We start from the raw sequence: 27,201 nt of genomic DNA, 5'->3' as shown, positions 1-27,201 counted from the left end.
ATGCCTATGGCTAGTCAGGACCGCTGCGCGGTCCTGGACAGCCAGCGTTCCTCAGCGGTCCATAACGTGACTTTAATCACGTTACCTTGGTTTAGTCATGTGACGCGGCATAGAAGATAGCCGTTGTAACAGATTATATTTGTGAATTTTTTAAAAAAAGGTTTATTTTAAAAGTTTATTTAAAAACTCGCTCAATTTCAAATTTCTATTTTGAAAACTTGTGAAAATAAATAAAGATTAAGAGTTTGATTCATTATTTAATAATATAGTATATCTTGTCTTGTGGTATATATATACGATTCTAAATTAATGAGTATACTGTAACGATGCTGTACTAAAGGCAGCGGCTGCCTAAGGTTCGTCGGTTGGTAGTTATGGGTTAAGGCTTTATCACTGGTATTCACTTGAAAGTGAATTCGTTACTAGATCAAGTAGAATGTAGGTAAACTAATTTATAACTAAGTTGAGCACGAAGCTCCTAAACTATGAAACTACTCTGATTATATAATGAACGATAAAGGGAGCCCCTAGGAGCTTTCTGGCTCCTGGAGCTCTAGGAGCTTTGAGGGCTCCTAGGGCTCCTTATCACGTGATTTCTGATGGTGCGTGCGCATACGATCTTCAGGTGACCAAGATCACATACTAATTCGATGAAATCTGATCGTGTTTGCACAAGGCCTAAGCTCTCCTAATTAATCAGTTTGCTACCATCGTAACACCATCAATCCTAATGGTGAATCGTGACATATACTTTAAATAAGACTTATAAGTATTTGTTTAATTAATCAAATAAGATTATAATCTTATAATTATCAATACTTCACTACTATAAACACAAACATTCATAGACATTATACAATCACATTCATACATCTAACATGTTATTTCATTTTTAAATTTTAATATGTTTTTTCAATTTTTATTTTAGCCATCTCAACGCATATGGTTGCATACGGTAAGCTAATTTAGCTCAATTGATCCGTGAAATATAGCCAAACCAACGAATTTCCTACGTCTCTGTACTTTCATGCTATCCTTCAGTTCACTCTGACTACTGTAAAACTGTACCAGAGTATCATCCACTGTGCTCAAAAGCAGACTCAACTATCCTTTGATCTCCTAGTGTATCATATCGACCTCTCAGTCCCCACTCCCGGAATGTATAGTGCTTGTCAAGCAGGCAAGCAAGTCATAAGCATTCCCAAATCATCAAGTCTCCTTGGTAAATTTGGTGATTAGAATGGTAAACGCCAGACACCTTGCTCACTTGGAAAAACAACGATGGGTGGTATTCTTGAAAAAACATTCAATAAAGGAAATTTTGAAAGAAAAGTAAAGTAGTATTGAGTTCGATAGAAAGACTCGTTGCACATAGCAACAAAGCTGACTCTTCGGTATTGAGAATTCTCCTAGGATTTTCAAGGATTTGAGAACCACTCCGCAGAATGGTTCTAAGCTCTGTCTTATCGAACATAGTATCGGCTAATCTGACTTATTCGAAGGATATTGGTGAAGCTGAAGGAGACTAGACCCCGAAGGGCTGGGCTCTATCTGGTATGCAATGAATCGAGTGAATGAGCCCAATGATTTTTCTTTCTTGAGTGTTCTAAAAAGATTTTATCTCAATCAACTCCGATAGAGTCTTATACGCGTTGAGTATACAAAAACTTCGTTGGCTCTTAGCCATCCAACATTAGTCGAGCTTGTTGGTTGTGTTTGGCTGTTGTTCTGCTCCTATATATCCGGAATATCCAGATAGATCTCGTTCATTGTATTATTATTATGCGGAGAGTGGAGATTGAATTTGTAAAATTTCCAGGAATTTTCCAGCACTGGATAAAAAGAAGAGAGATATGCTCTTGTTTCATATCGTATCGCATCCGAATAACTGGACCTTTCTTAGCCTAGAATGAAGTCGATGCTAATAACGAAGTATTGATGCATCTACCTCGATTCACCCCTAAAAACATCTTAACCTTCTCGATTCAGGGACTTTGTTCTTAGTTCGCGAATTCGACCCTGAGCCAAAAGCTGTCTTGCACTAACTCAAGTTTGTTGCCTACTTGAGTAGAGGTACGCTTGGATATTTGGTAAACCGACAACCCCAACTATGGCGAGGTTCAACAATGCTATGCACTTTTGCTCGCGAGTATGGCGAATATTCATACAATAAGGGTCACTTAGGTAAGTCAATGCCTATGGCATGGCGTCGCAACAAACACATCATCAGTTATTTGCAGGAGCAGATGCAGAAGAGTTTGTATCCACCGTTGCGTCTGCCACAATAAGTGGAGAAGATTCTCCACCTATGTGGAGAGCTTGGGCGTGAGCTTGAGTCTGAGGTGCAGCTGTAGGGACTTCTACAACTGGGACAATTTGTGGAATAATTTCCTGGTCCTTCAATCCCAACGATTTTTCAATCTTGTCATCCTGCTTCTGGGTAGCTGGAATTTGTGTTTGTGTTTCTGATTTAGAAGTCATGTGATTCGGACCTCTAGCCGGCTCCACTTCATTGATAACTTTGTCTTGGCGGCCTGATGAAGTTTCAGTCGATTGTGCGGCGAGGATTCCTGTCTCTTGTGTGCCTGTAGGCATTGATTTTTGAGGAGCCGAAGCTGCTGTATCAAGTACCATGGATTCTGGCACTGATACTCCCTCTGGGATACCGCTTTCTTTGTTTGATGAAGTATTTGAGCTCAGAGCTGGGACATTGATATGGCTCCTCTCCAAAGTCGGATTAGAATTTTCTCTATCCTCTTCGGATTCTTGCGGATTCTTCTTTGAAAGTTCGGGGATGGATTCGGAATTCTTCGTAGATTGCGCAATATATCCTGACATGTTTGCTCCAGTAAGATCCTGCTAGTATCAACGTGTCAGCAAAAAGTTAAATAAGAGTTTCAATGATCAAAGAAATGATCACTTACGGTGTGGGCTCCAAACTGATGCGTCTTGCTTGGTAGGGCACCATTCCCTGTCATTTCTTGACTCTTTTGAGCAGTTGCACTTTTGCCGTTCTTAGCATCCTTTGACGAATCTCGGGGATTTCCCTTCCACCAACTTCCCATGCCAACACCCCGAATTTCTCCATCATTTAAAACTTGTGGTCCACCCGAATCACCTCTCATGTTACTCTCCTCCATAACTACGTCCTCCTCATTTCCATGGTCTATGGCTCGTTTTCCGTTCCCGTTCATCTTCGTCTCCAACCACAATTCGCGTTCTCGGTCAGCCTCTTGTTCCTGCCTATCCGTAGATTTCTCCTGATGTTGCATGTTCAAGAACCGTTTTTTGGCAAAGTTTCCACTTTCCATCCCATCTACTCCGTCAACCCACTTTATGTTCATGATCAAGTAACTCAAACCATCATGCGCAGTTGTGTTTTTGCCTCCCCATTCACGACTCCTGATACCGAAACGAACTTTGCTAGAGTACTTGTCAAGACAATCCAGAACAAGTACTGTGACATGGAGATCATGATCCATACGAATTGGCATAGGACCTTTGGCAGGAGGGTGATCAAAAGTCTCATCCGGTCCGTCGTACGGGATATCAAGTTCTGGTTCGACGGAAACACCTTCATCTGATGGATAAAGATTCAAAAGCTTAACATCGACATCTTTGGCCCACTTTCCACAAATCCAACCTTGATGAATGCAAGCAGCAATGATATCTGAATCATCCGAATAGACGTCAGTACCCCATAGATTTTTCCGATAAGTGATTTCTTCTCTACTTTCTGGTCTGAGATGAGCTCGAGAAATTTTGATGGTATACGTGCAATTGACCTTGCCTTCAAAATTGGGGAAAGCTCTGTTGGTACTGGCAAAGGCACGATTATAAGGGAGTCGATCAGAAGAGCTTGATCGAAACAGTTTGAGATTAGGTTGGTAATACTCGTATCCAAGGTGGCAACGGGGATGTATCGAAGCTGCATCAATGATCGCTTGCGACCTAACTTCGTATCTAGGCATGCGGATAACGGTATTCATAGGCGAGGCAATTTTCGGTCCTGCTGTGTGGTGATGATGATGATGTCGTTGGATATGATGATGTGGAACGACCGATCTCTCGCCATTTGGTGGGGATACATTACCGTTAGTGCCCTTGATGCTCTTGAATGGTGTCAACGTTTGTGACGAAGGTGATGGAATTCGATCCAAAGCATCGGGGCGATGATGGTGACTAAAACATGTTAGGCTAAGTAACCAGGATGAGGAGTTGAGGGGCATACTGATGTCTATGTGCAGCATGTTTTGTACGCTTTGCTCTGCCGTTAGGTGTCTGTCGGCCTGTGCTGCTTTCATCATCACCTCTTTCTTCTTCTTTGAGCTTCCGGCGTCTTCCAAATGGACGGGTCATCATGGAACCATTGTTTTCAATGGGCGAGTTATGAGCAGACGGTGAATCAAGGTCATCACGACGTGGTCCAGAGAAGGGCAATCCCGCAGCAGTAGAACCTGCAACAGGACTGGGCATGCTCATAGTTGCACCTACTCCACTTCCAATACCGTGGAATATCTTACCAAATTCGCTTTTAATACCGGGTTCGCCAGCAGGACCTGGATGCTGAACTTGTGCACCTTGTACAGCTTGAGGAATAGGTGAAATTCGACCTCCTCTTCGATTGTCTTGAACGCTTAAAAGGCTCCTCTGGCTTTGTTGCTGTTGCATCATTTGAGGTCCTTCTTCAATTGGTCTTCTTTGGGGGGAGTCATGTTGTTGGTATTGAGCATTTGGTGGCATTGATCCACCATATGCCAATGGTTGAGGCTGCATCACGCGTGCTTGACCTTCAGCCACTTGTTGTCTTGCCACATGTTGCTGTTGCTGCTGCTGTTGGTGTGGACCACGATCCATTCTCTCTTCATATGATTGCTCGAAATGGGGACCTGGACCTGCTGCTGTTTGTGATTGTGGATGGGGTTGATGATGAGAAACAGGGGGGTATCGAGGGTCACGTTGTTCATGATGGGGCACTGGGTCATAAGCGGGGTGGTTCGGGTATTGTGGGGCCGCGCTTCGTGGGTAATCATAACCATTGCCATGTGGATACGATGGCGGCGGACGGTCATACGGCGGTTGTTCATATCCCATTCTCTGATCATGTCCAGCGCGAACCCAAGCTGCTTGTTCACGAGGATCAGGTTGCCGACCATACATCTGAGCATGAGCTCGTTGTGGGATTTGGTGCGGATACTCTCCATGCATCCCGGGTCGTTCGTGCATGGCCAAAGCTTGTTCGCGCTCTGCAACCGACCTCTCCCTCTGACTCAACATCATTGCCGCCGCTGCCGCTTCCCTATCCCTATCCCTCTCTCTCTCTCTTTCCCTCTCCCTATCTCGCTCTCTCTCAATGTGCTCGAAAGCTGGATCATGCCTATTGTTGAAACCACCGGGAGGCCTCTGATGGATAGCTTCTCCTCTGGTCAAGGTCTCCAGTCCTCGAGGATCATGATCCACTCTTCTACCGCCAAATTGCGGTTCGCCATGCAATGCTGGACGGTCTCCAGAACGAGAAATGGAAGAGTTGTATGTCATTGGTTGACTGCTTGGTCGCGGGGGCATGTTCATATTATTCATTCTCATTCCTTGTTGTGAATCTCGCCTATCCTCCGGGTATTGTGCTAAGGGATTTTGGGCGGGTCTTGGACCATATTGCTGAGGGGTACCATGTCGATGGTCAGGCGTCCCATATTGTCCTGGGGGAGAGCCTGCAGAGTTTGCGCGATGATCCCGATGTTCATAGCGTGAGTCGGGCGTCCGAGGACGTCCAAAAGAGGTATATTCATTTGCAGCGGAATTAACGCGTGGTGAAGCATGCGTCGCGCTACCGTACATAGGAGGCGGTGCCGAGGTGTTGATAGGGGAAGTGTACTGGCCCGGCATTGGATCTCGAGTAGCCGGCGTTGGACCTCCAAGCAATGATGAAATGGACATGTTACTTCCCGCCGTGCTCGGTGGTCTATTCAAAGGTGGTGGCGGTAGTTCTCGACCACTTGGAAAGCCAGCTGGCGGACCAACAGATACTGGAGGTGCTCGAGGGTGTGGCGGTCCATACGCATGTTGAATGGGCCCTTGGTGTTGCTGTTGCTGCTGGGGAGAGGATGGAGGTGGCATACCTCGTCCTACTGGAGTACCATGCCCAATCGAAGAAGAGCTTGGATGCCTTGAATGACCTCCCCCATGTATTTGTGGTGGTCCATCTTGATAACGCGCTTGAAAATATTGACCATCAGAAGTCCTTCGCTGATGATCCGCGTATGGAGGAGGGGCGCTCGGTGGATGCGACGAGGTAGGGTATTGTGATGTTTGACCATTCGGCGCAGGTGGAAACGTAGAACGACCATATGGAGAAGCCGTGTTGGTATTCCGCGAGAACGGTAATTGTGGCGGGGGTCTTCCACCCTCCATAACGAGATTTGTCTGTTTGATATGGAAGTTTGGGATAGATTCGAGGTGTGGAGTTTTCAACAGTCGGAAAGAGATTTAGGTTCGAACTAAATGACCAAGTTAAAAAGTTAGTGCCGGAGTTCTATCCGTAATCTCTTCCTTGAGGGTTCGAGCTAGTGAATATACCACGTACGATCTTTGAGCCTTGGAAAAAATGACGAAGGTATCGAAGAATTAAAAGAATATCCACTCACGCTGAATGAAGTTTTTGTAGTGAATCTGCAAAGTTCTATTGTTGATATCTGCCAGTTGAAAGTTTGACCTTGTGCCACGGCACGGCACGGTGTAGGTAGTAGGAGATTTATGGCGCAGGGACTTTTCGGTGATTTGATGGCAGCTCAAGGAAAGACTTTGGGGTTATCCGGAATGAATGAACGGAGGGATGAGTGAATGAAGGAAATGCAATATGTAGGTAGCAATATGAAGGAATCCAAATAGAATATGATATTGATCGATGGATGGATGGATGGCGTTAATTAAATGTAAACATTATATTCAAGCAAGCGTGTGAATATAAGTTTTCGATACTGATTCGAATCTTCCTGTAGGTGTTGATGATTGAAGTTCGTTCCTCTTGAGTCTTGACTCTTCACTCTCGACTATGTGTTGATTGAGATTGAAAGTTCTCGGTGTACAAGATTCTTTTCCATGAAGCTTTGATGATGAAAGTAAATGGATGGATTTTAGTGTGAATCATTAGCTTACCTAGTACTTTTTTGGTTTTGATTAGCGTGTTTACTCAGTTAGTGAATATGGAGAAAAGCAAATCTGCAGCCCCAAGGCAGGAAACAGGAAAGTGATAAATTGAGGGTCCACTTTCGGATTCTCCACTTTTAAATGGGGGAAGAGAAGGGTAGGAAGGGTAAGAAGGTCGAATGAACAGGGGAAGAGCATGGGTGAATATGCTACCTACCCTAGTCGTTATCTGGTAGTAAGTGCTAGGTACAGTCACTAGGTGGTGCATGGATCAACCACCTAGGTAAGTAATAAAGCTATAACCATTCATAGAACTGTACCCAATGGAGACTAGCAAATACAAGAAGAAGCTTAGAAAAGCTTCGGTTGAAGGTGATGGAATTGAATTTGATCTCTTCTAATTTGATAACTTGATACCTGCAGCTATGTAAGCAGGTTGACCAAGCTAAGACGTGGACTAAACCCAATCAAATCTAGTCATGAGCTTAAATATTGTAAAATGGGGTAAAATGACCAGGATTAATTTAACTTGAACCAATTGATTTTTCCCAAGCTGGCTACTACGTACTTACTTATCTGACAAAGAGACGATCTCTTCGATGGCGTTGCGGTACATTACATTTATCCGTTCTCTTATGTTTCCTTAGCGCACATACCCGCGATGTTGGCATACATTACCTACCTTACAGCTTACACTGGTGAGCTTACCGTACCATACAACTTACTTTCATATCATACTTCAAATAGAAAACAACTTTCATGCTTACTTGAGGTTGGGGTTGGGTTGCGTTACTTTACTTTGATGTTGTACTCGATTTGTAGCTACCTACCTTGCAGATCTATAATATGAGACGACAAGCAAATGGTACCGTACCTTGACTTTACCAAATAAAACTGCAAGCCAGCCACCTAATACTTGATATCGACCGTCAAAGAAAAACCAAGCTATCACAAGCTATTGGACAACCACCACCAACCAAAATGCAACGTACTACTCCGTACCTACCATGCAAGTCCCTTGACAACAAGTACCCGCTCTCCAGCCGCCGAAATTTCCTATAAGCGCGACATACCTAAATACCTACTCCTCAATACCCATACATAAACCCCTACACAAACCCCTACATAAACTTCTACATGCTACTGTACATAAACTCTGAAACACATCAAGCAAACAATGCTGCATGAACATGAACATGACATCCACCACCAAAACTCACTCTGACAAGTAAACAAGCACAAGACTTCTTCATTTGAAGAAATCATTTTGCTACTCGAGCAGTGAATTTAATCGCCTAATCCAGGAGTTGAATAGTCATGAATTTTAATAATGAATGAATGGCTCGTTTAATTCGAGTGAATATTTACCTAGTGTCTAGTTTCGAGCCGCTGAGAATCAAATTTGACGTATGCTATCAAATTTTCTTCGAGGTGAATTTTCATTGTGGTGATATCACTGAGAAATATAACTCAACCTCGGCCTCGGAAATTGGGGGCTTAATTCCGTAGGGTTCTTTTGTTTGAATACCTAGGTACCTAGTATTTTACTGTGACTTGGATTTCCGCAGCTGTTGACCTTAGTTAGATAAGTGGTGAATGGAATCGACTTCCCGACTTCAAAATCCCGATTATATCCCGATCCGGTACCTGCCACGCTTACCCTTGTAAATTCATCAAGGATATGACCAGAACAACCTCCATAATAGTATCTACTACCTACCTAGTAAGAACTTACTACGTTATCGCTACTAAATAGCTTATCATCACATCACATCACATCCATCACAACCAAGACATTTCGGTGTGAGACCTTAATCAGCATCATACCTCACAAAATTCACTTGATCAACTTGTACACGCATACCTACATCCCCACGATTCCATAGTAAAATCATCTACAGATGATATGATTACTCCTCAATACCCATCACGGCAATGAATAGATCATCTTCATCTACCGGCATTGCATTTCCACTTCCAGGATCTCCAGGGTCTTCATGGGCCATGTACCGTGCGAGATTTAAGGCTATTTTTCATGGCGCAGATACTTCGGTTTTGATGGCGTTTTGGTTATTTGGTATGCTACTCCGCTTGGAAATGGCCACGACAGATCGTCGTCGTGGGGAGCGTCGCACAATTCTTATAGGGTTAACTCTTTCATAGGTCTTATCAATAATGTTCTTTATGTTATTATCTTGTCTGCGGCCCTGGATTTGGTCGGCAAGTTACTTCCCCTTTTCCCTTTGATGCGCAACCCGCTCTGTACACAGTACCATCTGCAGTCGCAATGATAATACCAATCACTAACATTTCTTCCTTTAGGTCCAAGTATTCCGAAATCCGTCGTTCTTCTCGCAGATGTTATGCCTTCTTTCGTAACTAAACTCATCGCTCCGTATTTCATCCATAAAATTCCCTACTGGATTCGAATCCTTATATTCTGCGGTTTATCATCCGGAGGTATGCTCCTAATAGCATTAACACCCACCGACAAATCCGTATCAACAAAATTATTTGGTGTCATACTTGCTAGCTTCAGTAGTGGTGGTGGAGAATTAAGTTTCTTGGGTCTCACACATTACTATGGACATTTCAGTCTTGCAGCATGGGGAAGTGGAACAGGAGGGGCAGGTTTAGCGGGAGCCGGATTATACGTTCTTTTGACTACTATCATTGGATTATCAGTCAAGACAAGTCTTTTGGCTTCTGCATTCTTGCCTTGCATAATGCTTCTCTCTTTCTTCGTTATCTTACCTCGAGGACCATTGAAAAGAGCATCTATTCGAAAAGATTATAATTCCCTTCCTGGAGAAGATTCGCTTAATGGACCCCTCACAGCTTCTGATATTGAAGATTTACCAGCTGATTCCGCAGCAGTCTCTTTACTTGCTCCTGGTCCAGCTATCGCATCAGAAGCTTACTCTTCACACTCTCCGCGTCCCTCTTCCCCATCACTCTCTCAAAATTCATCCAAATCTACATTTCTTTATAACCTCCATCGTGCTTCTTATCTTTTCTTCCCCTATATGCTCCCTCTCCTTCTCGTTTACATAGCCGAATATACCATCAATCAAGGTGTCTCTCCTACCCTCCTCTTCCTTACACCTTCCCCAGGAAACCCATTTTCCACATATCGTTCTTTCTATCCGACCTACGGCTTCATTTATCAACTTGGCGTTTTCATATCTCGCTCCTCTACCCCTTTTTATCGAATTCACAATCTTTATCTTCCCTCCTTTCTCCAAATCGCAAATTTATTCCTCTTAATCTCTCAAGCATTATGGTTTTGGATACCTAGCGTGTATATTATTTTCATAGTTATATTTTGGGAGGGACTTTTAGGAGGAGCGGTTTATGTAAATACCTTTGCAGAAATTATGGAGAAAGTAGATGAGGTGGATAGGGAATTTAGTTTGGGAGCTACGAGTGTCTCTGATAGTGGAGGAATTTGTGTAGCGGGATTTTTGGGTATGGTACTTGAGGTGGGATTATGTCAGTGGCAGGTTGAGAGGGGGAGGAGTTGGTGTAGAACGGGGTAGTGGTGGGTAGATTGGTAGATGTTGAGGTAGATGTAGAGGTAGAGGAGTGGGAGATGAGGTATAGAGGGAGAGAAAGAAGAAGAGGGAGAATATGAAGATATGGACTAGATGATGGGGTTTACGGCGTTTGGATTTTTTTATTTTTGTTTGTGTATATAGATACCTTTCGATATTTAGCTTTTTAGCTTTTTTGATATACAATAAATGTCTCATCAAAAACGTTTAATATAACAGTGATAAACTGGTGGTATTCCAATTCTCCATCAATAAATCTAGCACTCATTTACCCTATATTTTTTAACTGTATACATCAGTTATCAAAATCGAGCATGATAATCAATGATTCATATGTAAATCCAATTTTATATTAAAAATCCACCACACCTCCCTTCTCTCTTGTTTCCCTCCTTCCTCTCCGCTACTTTCACTGTGTTTACTCATTTATTTATATGTGTATAAGTATACCTAAGTACAGATATTCACACTGTGGAAAAACGATGGTTTTCTTTGATTTTCTTTGCTTTCTTTTTTGGAAGGAGGGAGGAGGGAAGTTCGGGGTTTGGTGTAATTTTGGTTGTGGTGAGGGGTTTTTGCAGAGGGGAGAGGGGGTGAAGTGTATATACCTAATTCACCATGTCAAAGTTTTTTGAACTCTCTTGGAGATTTTAAAGATTTTAGAGTTTGAGATGGAGATGGAGATGGATATCATGATTCTTTCTTGAGAATTTGAAAGTGAAAAAAAATTTAGAGTAGAGTAGGGGGTTTGGAATTGGAACTTAGAGGGGTTTAGATAAAAGGAATGAGGATAATGTAATGGTTTGAGATGATGATTTGAGATTACCTATTATTTGAGGTGATATAAAATAATAAAGAGTGAATGATAGATACCTTAGTAGTAGTATTTACAAGAGTATCTAGGTAGGTGTCTAGATACCTACATAAATAATAGAATTCACTTCTCGGATGGAATCAGGGGTTAAGAAAAAGAAGAAGAGGAGGAGGGGAAGAGAGGGGATTTAAGATACGGGGGGTGGGGCGTTGGGGGTTGGGACTTGGGCGGGGTGAATGAATGAATGAATGAATAGGGATGATTGATAGACTAGGTACTAGGTAGTAGATAGATATGTGGATTGTGAATTTGGAATTATGGATTGTGAATTCTGAGAAGGTAGAGAGATATAATTTTTATATTATCTAGGTAGGTAGGTAGGTAGCTTGTGATGATATGGTGATATGGAGATGCTGTAGGAGGTTGTGCTGAGTAGGTATGTATTGGATATTTGGGAAGTATGCCGTTTTTTGCAGAAGTGTATCTGTATATGGATAGTAGTACTAGGTAACCTCAACCAAGTTCTTAATTATTATACTTGGATGATCGAGTATAGGGATAAACTCTTGCTCAATTTGTCGGGTGATTGATGAATTTCTTTTGGTAGTTATTTCAATGAAATACTGTAAAATCTGTGGTTATATGCGTATACCTAGCCAGCAGTATCATCATGAGAATATATACTTTTATATAATCTTCATTTGATAGGTTGTAAAAAGGGGATCTGGCTTTATGAATGGGGTGTAGTCATGTATAAATATTTGATTTGTAGCCAATATTATATATTAATATGAAAATTTGGGGTCTCTTTCTTTAATTAGATAGACTTTTGGTTTCAATTGTTGGAAAGGAGGGTTGGTGAGGAATAACTGAGCTGTGTATGAAATGTTTTTTTGGGGTTGAAGTTGTATTTAACTTTATATATCCACTAGTATTCTAAATATAATGAAGGGACATATTTCAGGTCTTACGAATTAATGAAGATCTCTCGAGTTGTATGATCACTATTAACGCCAGCCATACTTGTAAATAGCATTACAACTGGACTCTCCTTCGAATGTATACTCGTGGCACAAAATAATCATCAGATCGATCAACTCATCACTACCAAAAGTTGAGCCTTTCTGTCCATCACCGTTGGGAGAGGCATAACTGTGCACATCACTTGAATTTGCATTCGAAACTACAGTCACATAGCACAGTACTTAGTTATATCATCAAAAACCAATGTTGTTATAAGTCGCCAATCGATCTGCAACTAAAGGAGGGATGAGATAAGATTTTATATATAATGCTAATAATAGTTTTTATATCCCTGTAAATCAGCCTTTCTAGCCACATTACCTCTAGACTCCGCCAAAAGCTCACACAGCCTTTCTGGAATGTCACCGATGAGCCAACTGCATCAATCAAATACATCCGTGGTTGAGGCACTGCTTGGACAAATGCGATGAAACATGATTGTTTGATACCAAATAAAAGGTAAAGTATAAAGGTAAATTGATTAACTGTCATATTATACTTATATTGTGATTTTTCGATTTTACTTTTGTTTTTCGTACTTTTTCAACTCTCTCTACTTCTCTTATCTCTATTTGATTATTATTACATTTGAGATAATAAAGGTATCAAGACATCACAATTCCCAAAATGCGGTCAAATTTCTTGCTATTAGCAGGCGCAATTACACTTATGCGATCAACATGTGAAGCTGCATATGTACCAGGAGCGGCCTTTGATAGATTTTTCACCATCTGGCTCGAAAATCAAGTTCGTCACCTCATTCTTCCTTGACACCATTCAGAATACTAACAAGTTCTTCCACAGGACGATACAAAAGTAGACTCAAACCCCGATATACAAAATCTCACCAAACAAGGCATTCTCTTAGAAAACTACTATGGACTCACACATCCTTCTCAACCAAATTACATAGCATCTGTCGGAGGTGATTTTTTCGGTCTCAATCATGATGGATTCGTAAGGATACCGCATAATGTGACAACAGTGGTGGATCTTTTTGAGGATGCGGGAATTACTTGGAAGGGATATTTTGAGGGAATGCCAGGACCTGGATATATGGGAGAAGGAAGTACGGCGCAGGATGGAAAAGGATGGGATTATGTACGAAAACATAAGTGAGTTATTCTCAAAATTGCTTTCTAGTCAAATAGTCTGCCTCCACGGCAGTGACCCCCGGAGGGCCAGCGGAGCGTCATTTCATTTGAGGTATATTCCATGAAAGATGAATACTAATGCTTGAATTGATAGTCCATTCGTGAGTTATGATAGTATAAATACAAATGGTACACGACTCCAAAATCTTCTCTCCTTGAAAGATTTCTCAACCACAGTTCAAACCGATCCATCTTCCTTACCACAATACGCGCATATATCCCCGGATATGCTAAATGATGGACATAATACCTCTTTAGCCTTTGCTGCTAATTGGACACGATCATTCCTTACGCCACTTCTTCAAAATGAAGCTTTTATGAATAATACTCTTATTCTTCTTACCTACGATGAATCGGAAACCTATTCTAAACCGAATCGAATTTATTCCGTCCTTCTAGGTGGTGCTGTACCAGTGGATAAAAGGGGAACTGTAGATACAACTGTCTATTCACATTATAGTATTCTCTCTACCTTGGAGAATAACTGGGGTCTTCCTAATCTTGGCCGTTACGATGTTGGAGCTAATGTTTTTTCCCTTTGCGCCTCAAAGACGAACTACACGAATATAAATCTCAATATGTCGATTCTCAACAATTCTTTAAGTTATCCCGGATTCTTAAACAATGACCCGGCTAAATTCGCGCCAGTCCCGGTTCCAAACCTCAAATTAATAGGTGCAGGTGGAAAAGGTGTTGATGATTATACACGAGCGGAATGGGTCAGTGCTAAATCAAAAAAGACGCCCTATGATGGTAGTGGAGAATTTTTCGATGGTGGTAATGGAATAACTGATGAACGGAAACCTGTTTATCATAGTCAAGAGGCAAATATTGTAGCTACAGCTACAATGTCCCAACCATATAGTGCCACTGCTACTTCTACTACTAGTAGTATGATAAGCGCAAGTGCAACTGGAAGTACGACGAAGGGAAGTGGAGCGGAGAGAAGTAGAAGTGTAGGAATGGGTTGTGGAAAGGAGGTTTTGGGATTATGGGTTGCTTTGGTTTTTGCTATTGTGGTTTTATAAAAGGTTATATGGGTCTTGAGGATTTGGAATGGGATATTAATGTATATTAGTGGAAAGGAAGTAAGGAGTTTGTGGTGTATATTTAAGAAATGATTTTATGATATTGATGTGTGGATGGATGGGTTTGATAGATCTCAGATAGTATATAGAGTATCGATATGATCTTTAAAGTTGATTAAGTGGTGTACTGAATGAATTATGGAGAATCTTATAACTGACTGGGTCTGTAGGATATCTTGTATACCTACTTACTAGATAGCCTTAAGCCCCAATATATTTACACTATACTTACACACAGCCTGTACTTAATGTCTAATATATACTCCTATACCTAGGTAGTTTTCATTAATAACACCACAAACTCATTTCTTAGGTCCTGTCCTGCCTATACCTACCATTTATAAGTACCTAGGTATCTAAGTACTGCCTATACTTACCTACTACTACCTATACTTATAGGCCCCTGATAGTCTATATTTCCAACCCATACCCATAACACCTATAATATAAAATTACAATCCCTACAGTACCCCGCAAACCGAGCAAGCTGCTTCCCTATGTCCATTAAATACAGAGTATTTCTCCTTTACTAGCCTAATCTTACTAACCTTGATATAAAACCCATTAATAAGTAGTACCTATACTTATATACGGAATACAGCTTATACCTATTGGCTCTAGATTTATCAAGCCTGTAACGCCCTACGCTATGCTATAATCTGTTAAATGCTTCACATATAATAATCGCAAGCCCTAACAACCCCAAACTTATAAGATTACTTTAACCCCTAAAGCCCCCGAACTCTAGAAACTTTTCATAGTCTTTTATTATCAGATACGATATATCTTTATACTCATCATCTTTAAGCCCAGCTTCAACTATGACTTCCACTCTGTACATATACCCACGGACACTGCTTCTATCAATTCTTCGTACACAAAAGGATTTGTTTGGATTTTGTTTTCCGATGAATTGTTTTTGTTGTATTGTTTGTTTTTGTGAGAATTTTGTATTTTTGAGAGAGGAGGGAAGAAGAGGAAGAGGGGATAGAGGGCAAGAAGGGGGAGAGAATAGAAAAGAATATCTATTTTTTTTTAAAGAGATTTCTGAAGGACTCGGAGAGAGAGAAAAATTATTTTTTTGAAGAAATTATTATATCAAAAATCTAAATATTTTTTTTTCCTCATTTATTAGAATAATACTCTTGTATTTATATTATAAAATTATATTTATATCTATTATAATTCTCGGTTTTGATTCTTTCAGGCTGAGGAGTACTCAGAAATGTATTATAATTTCGATATAAAGTATTCTATAAGTGAAGTACTATGAGTATGAGTATAGATATTTAAAGATATTATACAAACATACATCTACATAATAAATATAATTATTACATTCATAAAGACAGACTCCCTTAGCCTTTCCTTCTGCCTCCAATATCTGAAACTACAGTCCCGGTCTCAAGACCTCAATTTGTGAGCTACTGTAGATCTTCCAGATGAAGTCATTCCTCGACTAGAGTTCGGAGTTCCTCATACTAAATATTTTCCACCTGTTCAGTTGGTCTCTCAATTTATTCTGTACAACAAGCACATTTCCAGCTTCTTCCTTATTCAGGCAAAATATGGAGGAGTTTCCTCGCTTGTCCAAGCTTGTCTCGTTTATCAGACCTCATTCTATCAATCTTCGTCCTTTTTTTGTTGTCATACGTTCTTTAATCTCTGTAATTCTTCCTTTTCACATCCTTTTCCATTCAATCAATTCCTTACAACTTGACCTCCTACATCTCCTTCTTCATCTACTTGTAGTTTGTTAAGCGTCTAAAATGGAGCCATAGCCTAGACCTTAAAGTTTCAAAAGGTCTGAGGCTTTGTGAGGTTTTCAGCCAGATTCAAATAAAATACCACGGACTGCCTGTCTTGAAAGCAGCTATCGCTTGCTCGTCTTTCATGCACTCTATTTCGTCATTTGCTCTATAATATCTCACTTTGCTTGGTTCGATTCGTCTTCAATCCCACCTCATTCCCCCTTTCCAAACTCCTTTCCAAACTCCTTCCCAAACTCCTTCCCAAACTCCTTCCCAAACTCCTTCCCAAACTCCTTTAGCCCGTTTTCCCTTCAAAACCCACCCATCTAAAAATCCATCTCGCACCTCGCAGCATATATAAACCCCCTGACCACACAGTACACAACAGAATCAAACATGTCCAAATAAAGCAGCATATGCATCTGTTCAATCCCCAACTCTTACTCCCCGAAATTTTCAAGTGTCTGTAGATCTAGCTCTATAGCTATCTATCTAGTAAAATATCGGATGAGGTAAATCCTAATATAGCTTTGATTTCGATACATATCTGGATTTCGCTTCGGGTAAGATTGGGGGACGAGGTTGAGGCTGACTTCATTGTAGCGGAAGATATATTTCTTCCTGATAGAATGGTGGTGATGGAGATTGGCCATGGTTTCTGAATTTGTAATATCGATGCCAAGATATCGCAGCTATTCAATTTATTTGGTATCATGGGAGGCTCGGGAATTCTCACAGATGACTTCTTTTTCTAATAACTGGTAAGATCCTAGATTTTGTAAATATATAGGTTTGAATATATCGAACGATAAAAAAGGAGAAAGGAGTTTAAACATCATTTTTTGATAACGGATAATGATAAATTAATACCTGAGCAAAAGGAAAATTAGATGATACTTTAGTTATTTCAAATATTTTATAACGAAATAGATATGAATGATGAATGAATGGAAATATTATAGTTTATTTAGTCTAGGATTATGACTTTTTCTTTTGGAAGTCTTAGTAAAGTTATCTATTGATAGCTTATTATGACCAGATGTTCTTTAGTAGAGAGTAGCTTCCTCGGAAATCAAATGCTTTAATAATGACCTTTGGAATTTTTGTTTGTGGAAGGAAATTTTATATTAGGATAGAATATGTTGATTATTCTTATAGAGACTATCTATTGGAGTTGAGTTCGGTTATGTAAGATTATGAAGTAACAATGAAGGGATTTATGAATACAAATAATTGACACGACACTATGCGGGAAACTACTTGGCTTCAAATTTAAAACTTTCCAGATAATTCGTTAAATAAATTATCAAGAGAAAGAAATAATCTTACGTAAATAGCTTACATAGAATAAATCTAGAGAGATAATCTAAAGATCCTGCCAATCATTATCCCTTTTTATACAACTTAATCAACCTCTATATCGCTCTCCTCCGTACCTTCCCAGTCACTCTACACCCAACCACTTTCTGCCTTTTCCACATCTTCCTCTTGCTTCTCAATATCTTCATTTCGCGAGTTCTTCTCTTCTTTCTTATTATAACATAAACCTCTTTTATTTCCAATTTGTTACAACCAATCTCATCAATATTTTCCCAGTCACTTTCTTCACCGTGCTCCAATTTGTCAGAAGCCAACCTTTAAGCTGTTACAGCTCTGTTTCAGGCTCTCTGGTTGCCAGCTCTTCGGTTGCCGGTTCCAGGCTGCTCAGATCCAGACTGCCTCAGATCCAGGCTGGCTCAGATCCAGGCTGCTCTGTTCCACGCTGCGCTGTATCCATTGCCAGCTGTACATTTGCCATATGATTGATGAACCACTGTTCCTGACCGAGCTGCTCTGTTTCAAGCCGTTCTGTTGGCACCCGATCCAAGGCGTTTTCAGGGGGATTTTCTTCTGTACCCCCCTCAACAACAGGCTCAAGTACGTGAGCACTTTGCGGTGGTAACATGGATGAATAAAGAGATTGGATGAGTTCCACACGAGCTCTATATCCTCCTTGTGGCACTGATTGACCAATTAACTGATGAAGATCATTGAGCCGTGGCATTTGGGCTGGCTGAGACGTTATGGCTAAATCAGCAATTGCCCTATGGATCATCCCATTTAGATAGTTTTCCTCATGACCTGTAAATATTCAGGTACAGCATCACGCAAAGCTTCCTCGTAAGTAACTTCGAGCATTGGTAATGTACAGTCAGATTTATATTCGGGTGGCAAACTTCCTTGGCGTTGTAGAGCTGGATAAACGGTGTTTATTGGTTCTTCGTGAATTGGTTCTTCTTGAAGACCGCATCTACATATCTCATCCCGCCTCCCAACATTGCACCAATCCCGTGTGATTACCACTACAAACATGACTGCAAGAAAAAAAACGAGGCCCCCAAGCGAGCATAAGATTATAGATATTTTCTTCGTCTCCGCGTTTTCTGTATTTGTCCCTTGAGATGATGACTCCTCTTCCGAAGTATTATTTATGGCATCGAAACTGGGAAGGCGATTGGTGGAATTGCCATTTTGTAACGTCGTATTGGTCGAAAAGCCTCTTGGTTGTAATCCGCCCACCGACTTGGCTATCGTGTCTGCAGTCGTATTTTTAAAGTCTCTTGGATGGTCTCGGGCATTCTGAACTTGATTAGTGGTATCGGGATTTGAAGTTATGTAGTTATATATACTAGAAAGAACGTCCAGCTATTCTCAGTCAGTATCTGCATTAGAATTCCTTGGAAATGTTAATTGCATACCAACTGACGTTGCATAGAATTCTTAGATTCATCGTCAAGAAGAGTTGAATTCGGAAGTGATGTGCTGGAACAATTGACTATATCTATGGTGCTAGTAGATAGAGGTGCGGAAATATTATGTTGCTGCTCAAGTTCGACTTCAGACAAAGGACGGTTGACAATCAATTGAGCCTGTGGTTGAACAGCGTTCGAGAAGGCCATGGCAAGTATCAAGTAGTGTAGGGCTCTGAGGATATACATTTTGAGGTACTTTTTACTGTTGAGTGCTGATAAGTTCTGCGTGTGGATATATTTTTGAATATTTTGTTTGCGATGAAATTTGTGATAACCTAGAGATGTAGACACGATTTCTTTAGTAATGACCTACTGATATTCTTTGAATTGAGAGAAATGGATGATGGTCTAGCTTTTGAAAGTATGTTACGCCGATAAAAATATTTGAAGAATGGTTTGAGATATATGTGTGCGAAGACTGTGGGTGTGTGTGATTTTATGAGAATTCAAAATTTCTGGGAATTTTCGATCTTCAGTATCAAGCCAGAAGCAAGGAAATAAAACTTGATATCCTAAATATCCTAGTTGGTTAGAATGCCGAGACTAAACTGTTTATAAACAAGTTACTTCAACGGTTGTATTTGAGGAGGGGAAGTGCTATCATTTGCAGCTCAACGCTAAATTAGTAGTCCGTGTTAAGTCTACAGAGAATCATGATCATTAATTTTACAACTAAAAAGCATTAGAAAACGAAAGAACATATAGGTAGCAATAATGAATAAACAAATGAGGAATGTCGAATGTGATTCATATGCTCTCATAGACAAGAAGGAAGAATCATTTGAATGTGATGATGTTGGTATTGGTTACTGACACTCCCGCCGAATTTACCATAATCTATATTACTAGTAAATGAAAACTATACATGGATTAAGCCTGAAGAAGTGCTTTACAGATATGCAACAAAGTCTGTCTTAGAAAGAAGTCTAGACTAAGCTTTTCAGCGATTTGATTGCAGCGAGAGATAATTGGATGAATGAAATTTACTAGAGTTTTCTAGTATTCATCTAAACACCATTAAGGCCAAGATGTGCGCCGAAACAATACATATGTGTTCATTAATCTTCAGCCCCAATCAGAGCCTCTTTGGATACCGTTGCGCTAACATGTATCATCCTATATTCAATTTTTTTCCTTCTCCTTTCTTCTTACTCAAAAAAGCAACTATAGCTTTTTGTCCCGTGCTAGCCTATCTTTTCTTAAAAGCGACATGAAGCACATAAGTTTAAAATGTAGCAGTGATAACAATTGAACGAGAAGCTCATGGCTCAACAAATTTGGTGGTGGAAAATCGGTGAATTGTTTCAGGATAGAGCCTGCCCAGATTTCATGTGCAAGCTTGGAAAATACGAACTTAAATGGCTCATGTTTGCACTTGCAAATAAATACTCGTTTCAGGTATAGCAACAAACTTTCTGAGCTCCAATACCGAGGTCCAATCTACAAAAACTCAAAGTCTATAAATTGCTTCCGATATGATATCTGTGGAACTAAGCCTGAAAAATACTCGCAGGACCTCTAAACTTTTGGAAAAATGGTATCCAGCACCCATACCATTAACAATAAATCCCATCATGTGATTTTGGCATAAGCTATACAGAGTCTGGAATCGAAACTAAATGTTGGGTTCTTCCTCGATAGATTCGCTGGGCTTTTAGCCACGGATCTCATATCCCTATCACTGTTATGAGACCTTGGTTGCCGAAGAAACCGCTTGGTGCAAGTAAATCTGGATTATACATTAGCTTGAATCCATTGATGGTAGAGCCAAGTTGCAACATGACACCTTACGGCGACGAACGGGTATCGAAATTGCCGGGCCAACGTAGGTGTTTGTAGATACTACAATGCTTCAAAAATAGCTGGCAGTATATTGGCTAGAATTTGATCTGCATAGTAGGGCTACTAGAAAGGAGCATCTAATCATCCTGATCGGTTTGTTACTTGAACAGTGAAGCCGGTGATGGCCTTCATGGTGTGCTGCTTTGACATGATTACCGCGTCACAGGAAATTGGTTGTTGATGATAGGAAGATTATGTGTATACTGTTGAAGTCATACTTGGAACTAAATCATTTGCGGTTGTGTAGAAAGAAGAATGTGGTATTTTTGAGAGTGAACAATGAGGTTTGAGGTTATTCACAAGATCTGGCGGGGTAATATTGGTGCGTGCAGATGGTCTGTGTGAGCCTGCATAGGGGGAACGCGTCGTGGCGTAATTTTATAACATCTTCACAATTACAGAGTATTTTGTCCAATTTTGTAAATCAATAGATATATGGACGGATCTATTGGTGAAAATGGTAAAGTTTTTTTGGGTTTTCTTATTCAATCTGCTTGATTTATTAAAAGACTTCAAATTCACTTCTCTTAATGTGATGATATGGGCCAAAATGAGCTCTATAGTAGAACCACGTTAAGCCGGTATATCGAGGTTCAGGTATCAAGGCATTGATAAATTTGTATGGCAAATTCCCACCCCGACTTTATCTACCTAGGTAGGAAAAAAATACATGACTCTTTCCCCTGCAATTTTAATACCGGCGTCGTGAAAATCTGTTTGGTATAACTGGAGATCTTGTGTACTTGTATAAGAAGTAAGGTTTCATAGAAATGGTCGGTATAAGTGTGTTTCCGGCACAACAGTGTCTGGTATGACGAGGTTCTATCAAATCAGTTTGTATGTCTAATAAAACGTCGAGTTGCTTCTATCTTTTGAGCTCAACGGACAAGCAAAAACGGCTTTTAGACCATCGTCTTCATTGATCGCTTCTTTTTTTCTGCCAATCCCTGATAACCTTTGCTTAGCGACGTATTGGAGGATTTTAGCCTTGGTCTGTCTATGGTGGTCTTTACAGAAATGACTAGGATAATTATTTCGCTAATCCTTTTTGGAGGAACTTTACCTTTTTTGGAAATAGCTAGCTTCATTTCTATAAGTTCTAGACTTGATTATAGATAGCCATCTCTTACCCCACTAAAAAAGATCTGCCTTTAGAAAATCGTTATAAAATTGCACCAGGCTCCACCAACTAGTTTCTTGACAAGCTAAATTCCTCTGTCCATTTCCCAGCTGAGCATAGTATCAAGATCATGATGTCAGTGAAGCTTATCCATGACAGCTGGAGTTGTGTCGATCTTTTAACGTTGAAGGCCAGACCCTAGATTCATGAATCTTGAAACGAAACCTTCAAAAGAGGACTATTGTGCTGTGAATATCTCCCTAACTCCAAATTGGAGAGCCTTGTTCTTGACGTCTTTGGGAGGAAAGTAATTCTCTCAGTGGATTTAGTGACTATTAGTAGCTCTCAATATAGTACGCTTGTTTCTTGGAAGAGAGTTAGTAGCTCCCATCCAGGATTTTGATGAAAAATCCTTTGCGATTGGGTAAATGAAACAAGTCTTTTCTAAATTTTGTAAAAGAAAAACGTAGGAGATTACTTATACTTTATTTCTCTCATTGGATTTGCAACAAACCGGTAAATTTTGGGGGCAAGGTCACCAAAGATTAAGCTTTAAGACTCAATGGCTTAATGACACAGCGGGGGGATAGTTTAGCACTTAGCAGTGTTTCAAATCTCCCATCCTATCCTATCCTTGAATTAAGTATAAGCAGGGTAACTTCAATTTGAAGGATAGGCAGGATAAGGATATAGAAAAAAAATTGATGATACAGTAGGATTTATAGGATTCAGAGCAGAATAAGAAAGGAAAGGATTGTTGAAAAATTATTACAATTTTTATAATTGAGATTAATAAAATAATAAGCATTTTATTTTATTAATATTTTTTAATAAATTTTTTTTTTGTTTTGATAAACTTCATTTTTTCGATAAAATGATTTAATCGAAATTTCGATCAATTTATTTTTTTAATATATTTAATAATATTATTGTTACGAGGTTTGCCGTCTAGATCACGTGGAAGTGCTCTAGGCTCTCGAGGTGGTTTATAACTAGGCGTCAAGTAGGGACTTAAGTAATGGCAATGATGCAATTCGTAACTAATAGTAGAGTATACTAAATGATTGATCTTGAGCACCAAGCTCTACAAAAGGAAATTCATATTGAATATATAGATCTTCATGTTCCTTGGATCACCTTGGATCACCAGTAATCCTGAGTGATCCAGTATACTTGTTTATATGCTCTGATGGTGCATGCATATGAGTTCTTAGGGTGACCGAAATCTCATAGTAAATTGAGCGAATCGAAACCGATTTGCACATGGCCCAAGCTTACGAAAACAAGTCAGCTGTTACCATCGTAACAGTGGGACATAATGGGAGGCGATGGGATGTATAGTACGAAGGTCTATATAATCATGATGAATTTCCTATGGATAGAGCTTCGTGCTCAAGATCAATCATTTAGTATACTCTACTATAGTTACGAATTGCATATCATTATTGTCATTACTTAACTCCCTGCTTGACGCCTAGTTATAAACCACCTCGAGAGCCTAGAGCACTTCCACGTGATCTAGACGGCAAACCTCGTAACCATAATATTCTTTTTTTAAAAGATAGACAGAATAAGGATATAGAGCCTCCATCCTAGATCTAGGATAGAATGGGAGAGGATGAGGATGAGGATGGGAGATTTGAAACGCTGGCACCTAATCATCCAGTGTACGTTAGATACGTATATAACAGCCATGCTCCGTCAAATTTTTTATCTTCACGCTAAACTCTTGCCACAATGGGCTTTCTTAAAGAGCAAAGAGCAAAGTACAGATCTTTACGGACAGGAAAGTCGACAAAGAAGAATACCTAAACTACTTCGCAATGAAGAGCCACTTCAATCATCCAGTTCGGCATCTTCCCAACTACACAGTGCAAAAGCACTTCGCCTGCCAATTCGAAAGGCTCTTCATTCAGACAGCACTGTTCGATCACATGTTGTAACATGCAGTCCTTTCGAATCGGATATCATAACATCCGCTGTACATCAAACATGGTCTTGAGCAAATATTCCCGTCGAAATCTTTATACTCATACTAAAACGCATGCCTCTGTCATCGGTTACCGCTCTATTACTCATCTGTAAGGGATTTCAGCCACTAGGAAACGATTAATACAATGCTCTATCGAAAAGCCCTTCCGAAAAATCTCTCCTTATGAGTTCCATTGCAAAAGATCTGCCTCAGCAAATCGCAAGCGATTCTTGCAAACGACTGCATAACATGGAGAACGTTGTTAGATATTATCAAGCGAAAAAAATGTATCGGCGGGATTTCAGCAGAGGCCCAGGGCTCTACAGTGTCTATTAAACTGTTCATCATGTCTTATTATGATGGATTTTGAGCGCTTGATAGGCGACGAGTTTAGTCCGAACATTTTCCGAATGGCTATAAAGCGCTGGCTCCACGACCCGGATTGTGTGCAACTTTTAGACATAATGTCACGCAAAATTACAGACGAATGCGGTCTGCACGGTTGGATCAGAGAGTCCCAGACAGACATCATGCACAGAAGGCTTGGATTTCAGACACCAATAGGCCAATGTTGTTTCGTTTATCTATGGAGCCATGTGCTCATATGAAGGTGTCGTACATAAATGGGTGCATTTATACAAAATTCCATGGCCTTTCAATCCGCTCTAATGATGTACCTCCGGAGCGTATCCCATTCAATAGTAGCAAGCCGGAAACTACCTTGAACTTGATGAAATGCAATCGTTGCTCCGCACAGTGTCGAATAACCATGAAAATTTTAGCTGGCCGAGGTATAGCAACTTTCATCACCAGGTGGGCTGATTTGGGATCCATCGTAGACGGTGGCAAATGGCAAAGATACTTTTATCGAGACATTTTTGACTCTGAATGTGAGCGGCAACCACACTCCCTACTTTTGTCTTCGGCGTTCGAGAATGATGGTGGATTTCGAAGTAGGGTAGAACCTCGTTTTTATGGGCGCTTTCCAAAACTACTCCAAACCTTGCAAGAGGAGTAAATTCAAGAGGACAAGAACGGGGATGAGCGTTCACTGCGATTTTGGATGCACTGGAAGATGAGGAGAATCAATTCATTCTTGGAAACATCATGGCTCTGATCGTCTGTCGGAAGATTCACGTGATGTCGTGCCGCGGGGTAATCTTGGGACTCGAAAACCACGAAAATCACACCCAAGTCATTGATTTCAATAATTTAGGAAAATTCAAATTTTTAGTTTTTCTATTCAAAAAAAAAAGCCATTCATACTTATCAGTTATTCGAAAAATATTTAATGATGTAAAAATTATTAACTTATTTGTTTTTATATCAAGGTTTAACGTGCATTATAAAGCTACTTCCACCGCCATTGCTAGTACATGCTCATGCTTCGTTATGTAACCTTAAGTCCGTGCATTCACCCCGCTGGATATATTCAACCTCGAACTTTGAACAAAAATTTCCTGATAGCAACCAGGTCGTACTCTTCAAAACTGTTCTATTCGCATCCCTTTAACAACGAAGACATGGAGGATGATCGTGCGCAGGTTGACTTAGGTGTCGCTGTTGATGTAGAAGAAGCTTCCGAAGAGCCAGTGGCACAACGTCAACCAAAGAAGCGTTTCGTAGGAAGAAAACAAGCTGCCGAAGCAGCTGCACGGAATGGCATCAATGGGAGTCCTGGGGACAGTGCTGCTGTTCAAGGTCTGTAGTGTCATTTCGCAGATTAAATACCTAAGCTGACGTTTTCACAGTTGCCACTCCAAGAAGAATTCGAACACTTAACCAAGTTCCTCCCGAAATTTTGAACGACCCAGACATAAACGCTGCGATCGCCCTACTTCCACCAAATTATTCTTTTGAAATACACAAGACAATACATAGAATTAGATCGAATGGATCGAAAAAGGTTGCGCTGCAGATGCCAGAAGGTCTTCTGTTGTTCGCCACAACAATTTCTGATATTCTCTCCCAATTTTGTCCTGGAATTGAGACACTTATAATGGGAGATGTTACATATGGAGCTTGTTGCATTGATGATTATACCGCTCGCGCATTGGGTTGCGACTTACTGGTACATTACGCGCATTCATGTTTGATTCCTGTGGATGTCACAAAGATCAAAACTCTCTATGTTTTCGTCGACATTAGCATAGACACGGCACATTTACTTGCAACTCTGGAGAAGAACTTTGCCTCAGGAAAGACCATTGCTATGGTGGGAACAATTCAGTTCAATGCGACATTACATGGCGTTCGAGCCCCTCTCGAGAAAGCGGGGTATAATGTTCTCATTCCACAAATCGCTCCCCTCAGCAAAGGCGAGATCCTCGGATGCACATCTCCTCAACTGTCAACTGATGGTGTCGATATCATTTTATATCTTGGGGATGGGCGTTTCCACCTTGAAAGTGCAATGATACACAATCCATCGATACCGGCTTATCGATATGATCCTTATTCTCGAAAACTTACTCGTGAAAGGTACGATCACAAGGAAATGCACACCTTGAGAAGAGATGCTATTGAAGCTGCAAAACCTGCAAAGAAGTGGGGGCTTATTCTAGGATCTTTAGGCCGCCAGGGAAATCCTCACACAATGACAATGATTGAGAAAAAGCTTGAAGAGCGAGGAACACCTTACATCAACTTGCTCTTGAGCGAAATCTTTCCTGGAAAACTAGCTATGATGAGCGATGTTGAGTGTTGGGTGCAAGTAGCATGTCCAAGACTCAGTATTGATTGGGGATACGCATTTCCCAGACCTCTACTAACTCCATATGAAGCATTGATTGTGTTGGGCCAGAAAGAGGATTGGGCGAAGAGTAATAATGATATTTATCCTATGGATTACTATGGCAAGGAAGGTCTTGGCAGAACCAAGCCTATTTCCAGTATTCCAGTTTCTGGTTGAAAATCTACTTAACGACATTCTCGGATTCTTAGTT

General features: G+C 40.5%; 8 protein-coding genes across 8 annotated transcripts; 4 read left to right on the top strand and 4 right to left on the bottom strand.

The window, feature by feature from the left end:
* Window positions 1-2,226: 2,226 nt before the first annotated feature.
* On the bottom strand, window positions 2,227-6,411 carry SS1G_10663 (hypothetical protein; the record flags this gene model as incomplete). Its single annotated transcript, XM_001588166.1, has 3 exons — window positions 2,227-2,859; window positions 2,925-4,182; window positions 4,232-6,411. The coding sequence occupies 3 exons, from the start codon at window positions 6,409-6,411 to the stop codon at window positions 2,227-2,229; spliced, it is 4,071 nt and encodes a 1,356-aa protein (XP_001588216.1).
* A 2,670-nt stretch (window positions 6,412-9,081) lies between these two features.
* SS1G_10662 (hypothetical protein) lies at window positions 9,082-10,685 on the top strand (the record flags this gene model as incomplete). The annotated part of the gene is made up of 2 exons (XM_001588165.1): window positions 9,082-9,223; window positions 9,469-10,685. 2 exons carry the CDS (start codon window positions 9,082-9,084, stop codon window positions 10,683-10,685), a joined length of 1,359 nt encoding a protein of 452 aa, XP_001588215.1.
* A 2,286-nt stretch (window positions 10,686-12,971) lies between these two features.
* SS1G_10661 (hypothetical protein) lies at window positions 12,972-14,719 on the top strand (the record flags this gene model as incomplete). Its single annotated transcript, XM_001588164.1, has 3 exons — window positions 12,972-12,977; window positions 13,342-13,652; window positions 13,786-14,719. 3 exons carry the CDS (start codon window positions 12,972-12,974, stop codon window positions 14,717-14,719), a joined length of 1,251 nt encoding a protein of 416 aa, XP_001588214.1.
* A 3,531-nt stretch (window positions 14,720-18,250) lies between these two features.
* On the bottom strand, window positions 18,251-18,574 carry SS1G_10660 (predicted protein; the record flags this gene model as incomplete). The annotated part of the gene is made up of 1 exon (XM_001588163.1): window positions 18,251-18,574. The coding sequence occupies one exon, from the start codon at window positions 18,572-18,574 to the stop codon at window positions 18,251-18,253; it is 324 nt and encodes a 107-aa protein (XP_001588213.1).
* A 624-nt stretch (window positions 18,575-19,198) lies between these two features.
* On the bottom strand, window positions 19,199-19,508 carry SS1G_10659 (predicted protein; the record flags this gene model as incomplete). The annotated part of the gene is made up of 2 exons (XM_001588162.1): window positions 19,199-19,215; window positions 19,277-19,508. The coding sequence occupies 2 exons, from the start codon at window positions 19,506-19,508 to the stop codon at window positions 19,199-19,201; spliced, it is 249 nt and encodes an 82-aa protein (XP_001588212.1).
* Window positions 19,509-20,486: 978 nt separating this feature from the next.
* On the bottom strand, window positions 20,487-21,314 carry SS1G_10658 (predicted protein; the record flags this gene model as incomplete). Its single annotated transcript, XM_001588161.1, has 2 exons — window positions 20,487-20,762; window positions 21,267-21,314. The coding sequence occupies 2 exons, from the start codon at window positions 21,312-21,314 to the stop codon at window positions 20,487-20,489; spliced, it is 324 nt and encodes a 107-aa protein (XP_001588211.1).
* A 2,233-nt stretch (window positions 21,315-23,547) lies between these two features.
* Window positions 23,548-24,286, top strand: SS1G_10657 (predicted protein; the record flags this gene model as incomplete). Its single annotated transcript, XM_001588160.1, has 2 exons — window positions 23,548-23,619; window positions 23,951-24,286. The coding sequence occupies 2 exons, from the start codon at window positions 23,548-23,550 to the stop codon at window positions 24,284-24,286; spliced, it is 408 nt and encodes a 135-aa protein (XP_001588210.1).
* A 1,493-nt stretch (window positions 24,287-25,779) lies between these two features.
* Window positions 25,780-27,167, top strand: SS1G_10656 (conserved hypothetical protein; the record flags this gene model as incomplete). The annotated part of the gene is made up of 2 exons (XM_001588159.1): window positions 25,780-25,957; window positions 26,008-27,167. 2 exons carry the CDS (start codon window positions 25,780-25,782, stop codon window positions 27,165-27,167), a joined length of 1,338 nt encoding a protein of 445 aa, XP_001588209.1.
* Window positions 27,168-27,201: the final 34 nt, after the last annotated feature.

This window comes from Sclerotinia sclerotiorum, genomic scaffold (assembly GCF_000146945.2).
Source record: "Sclerotinia sclerotiorum 1980 UF-70 scaffold_16 genomic scaffold, whole genome shotgun sequence".
In the NCBI taxonomy this organism is placed as follows: Eukaryota; Fungi; Ascomycota; class Leotiomycetes; order Helotiales; family Sclerotiniaceae; genus Sclerotinia; species Sclerotinia sclerotiorum.
The sequence above is the reverse complement of the archived record's forward strand: the minus strand, read 5'-3'. Positions and strand labels throughout refer to the sequence as shown.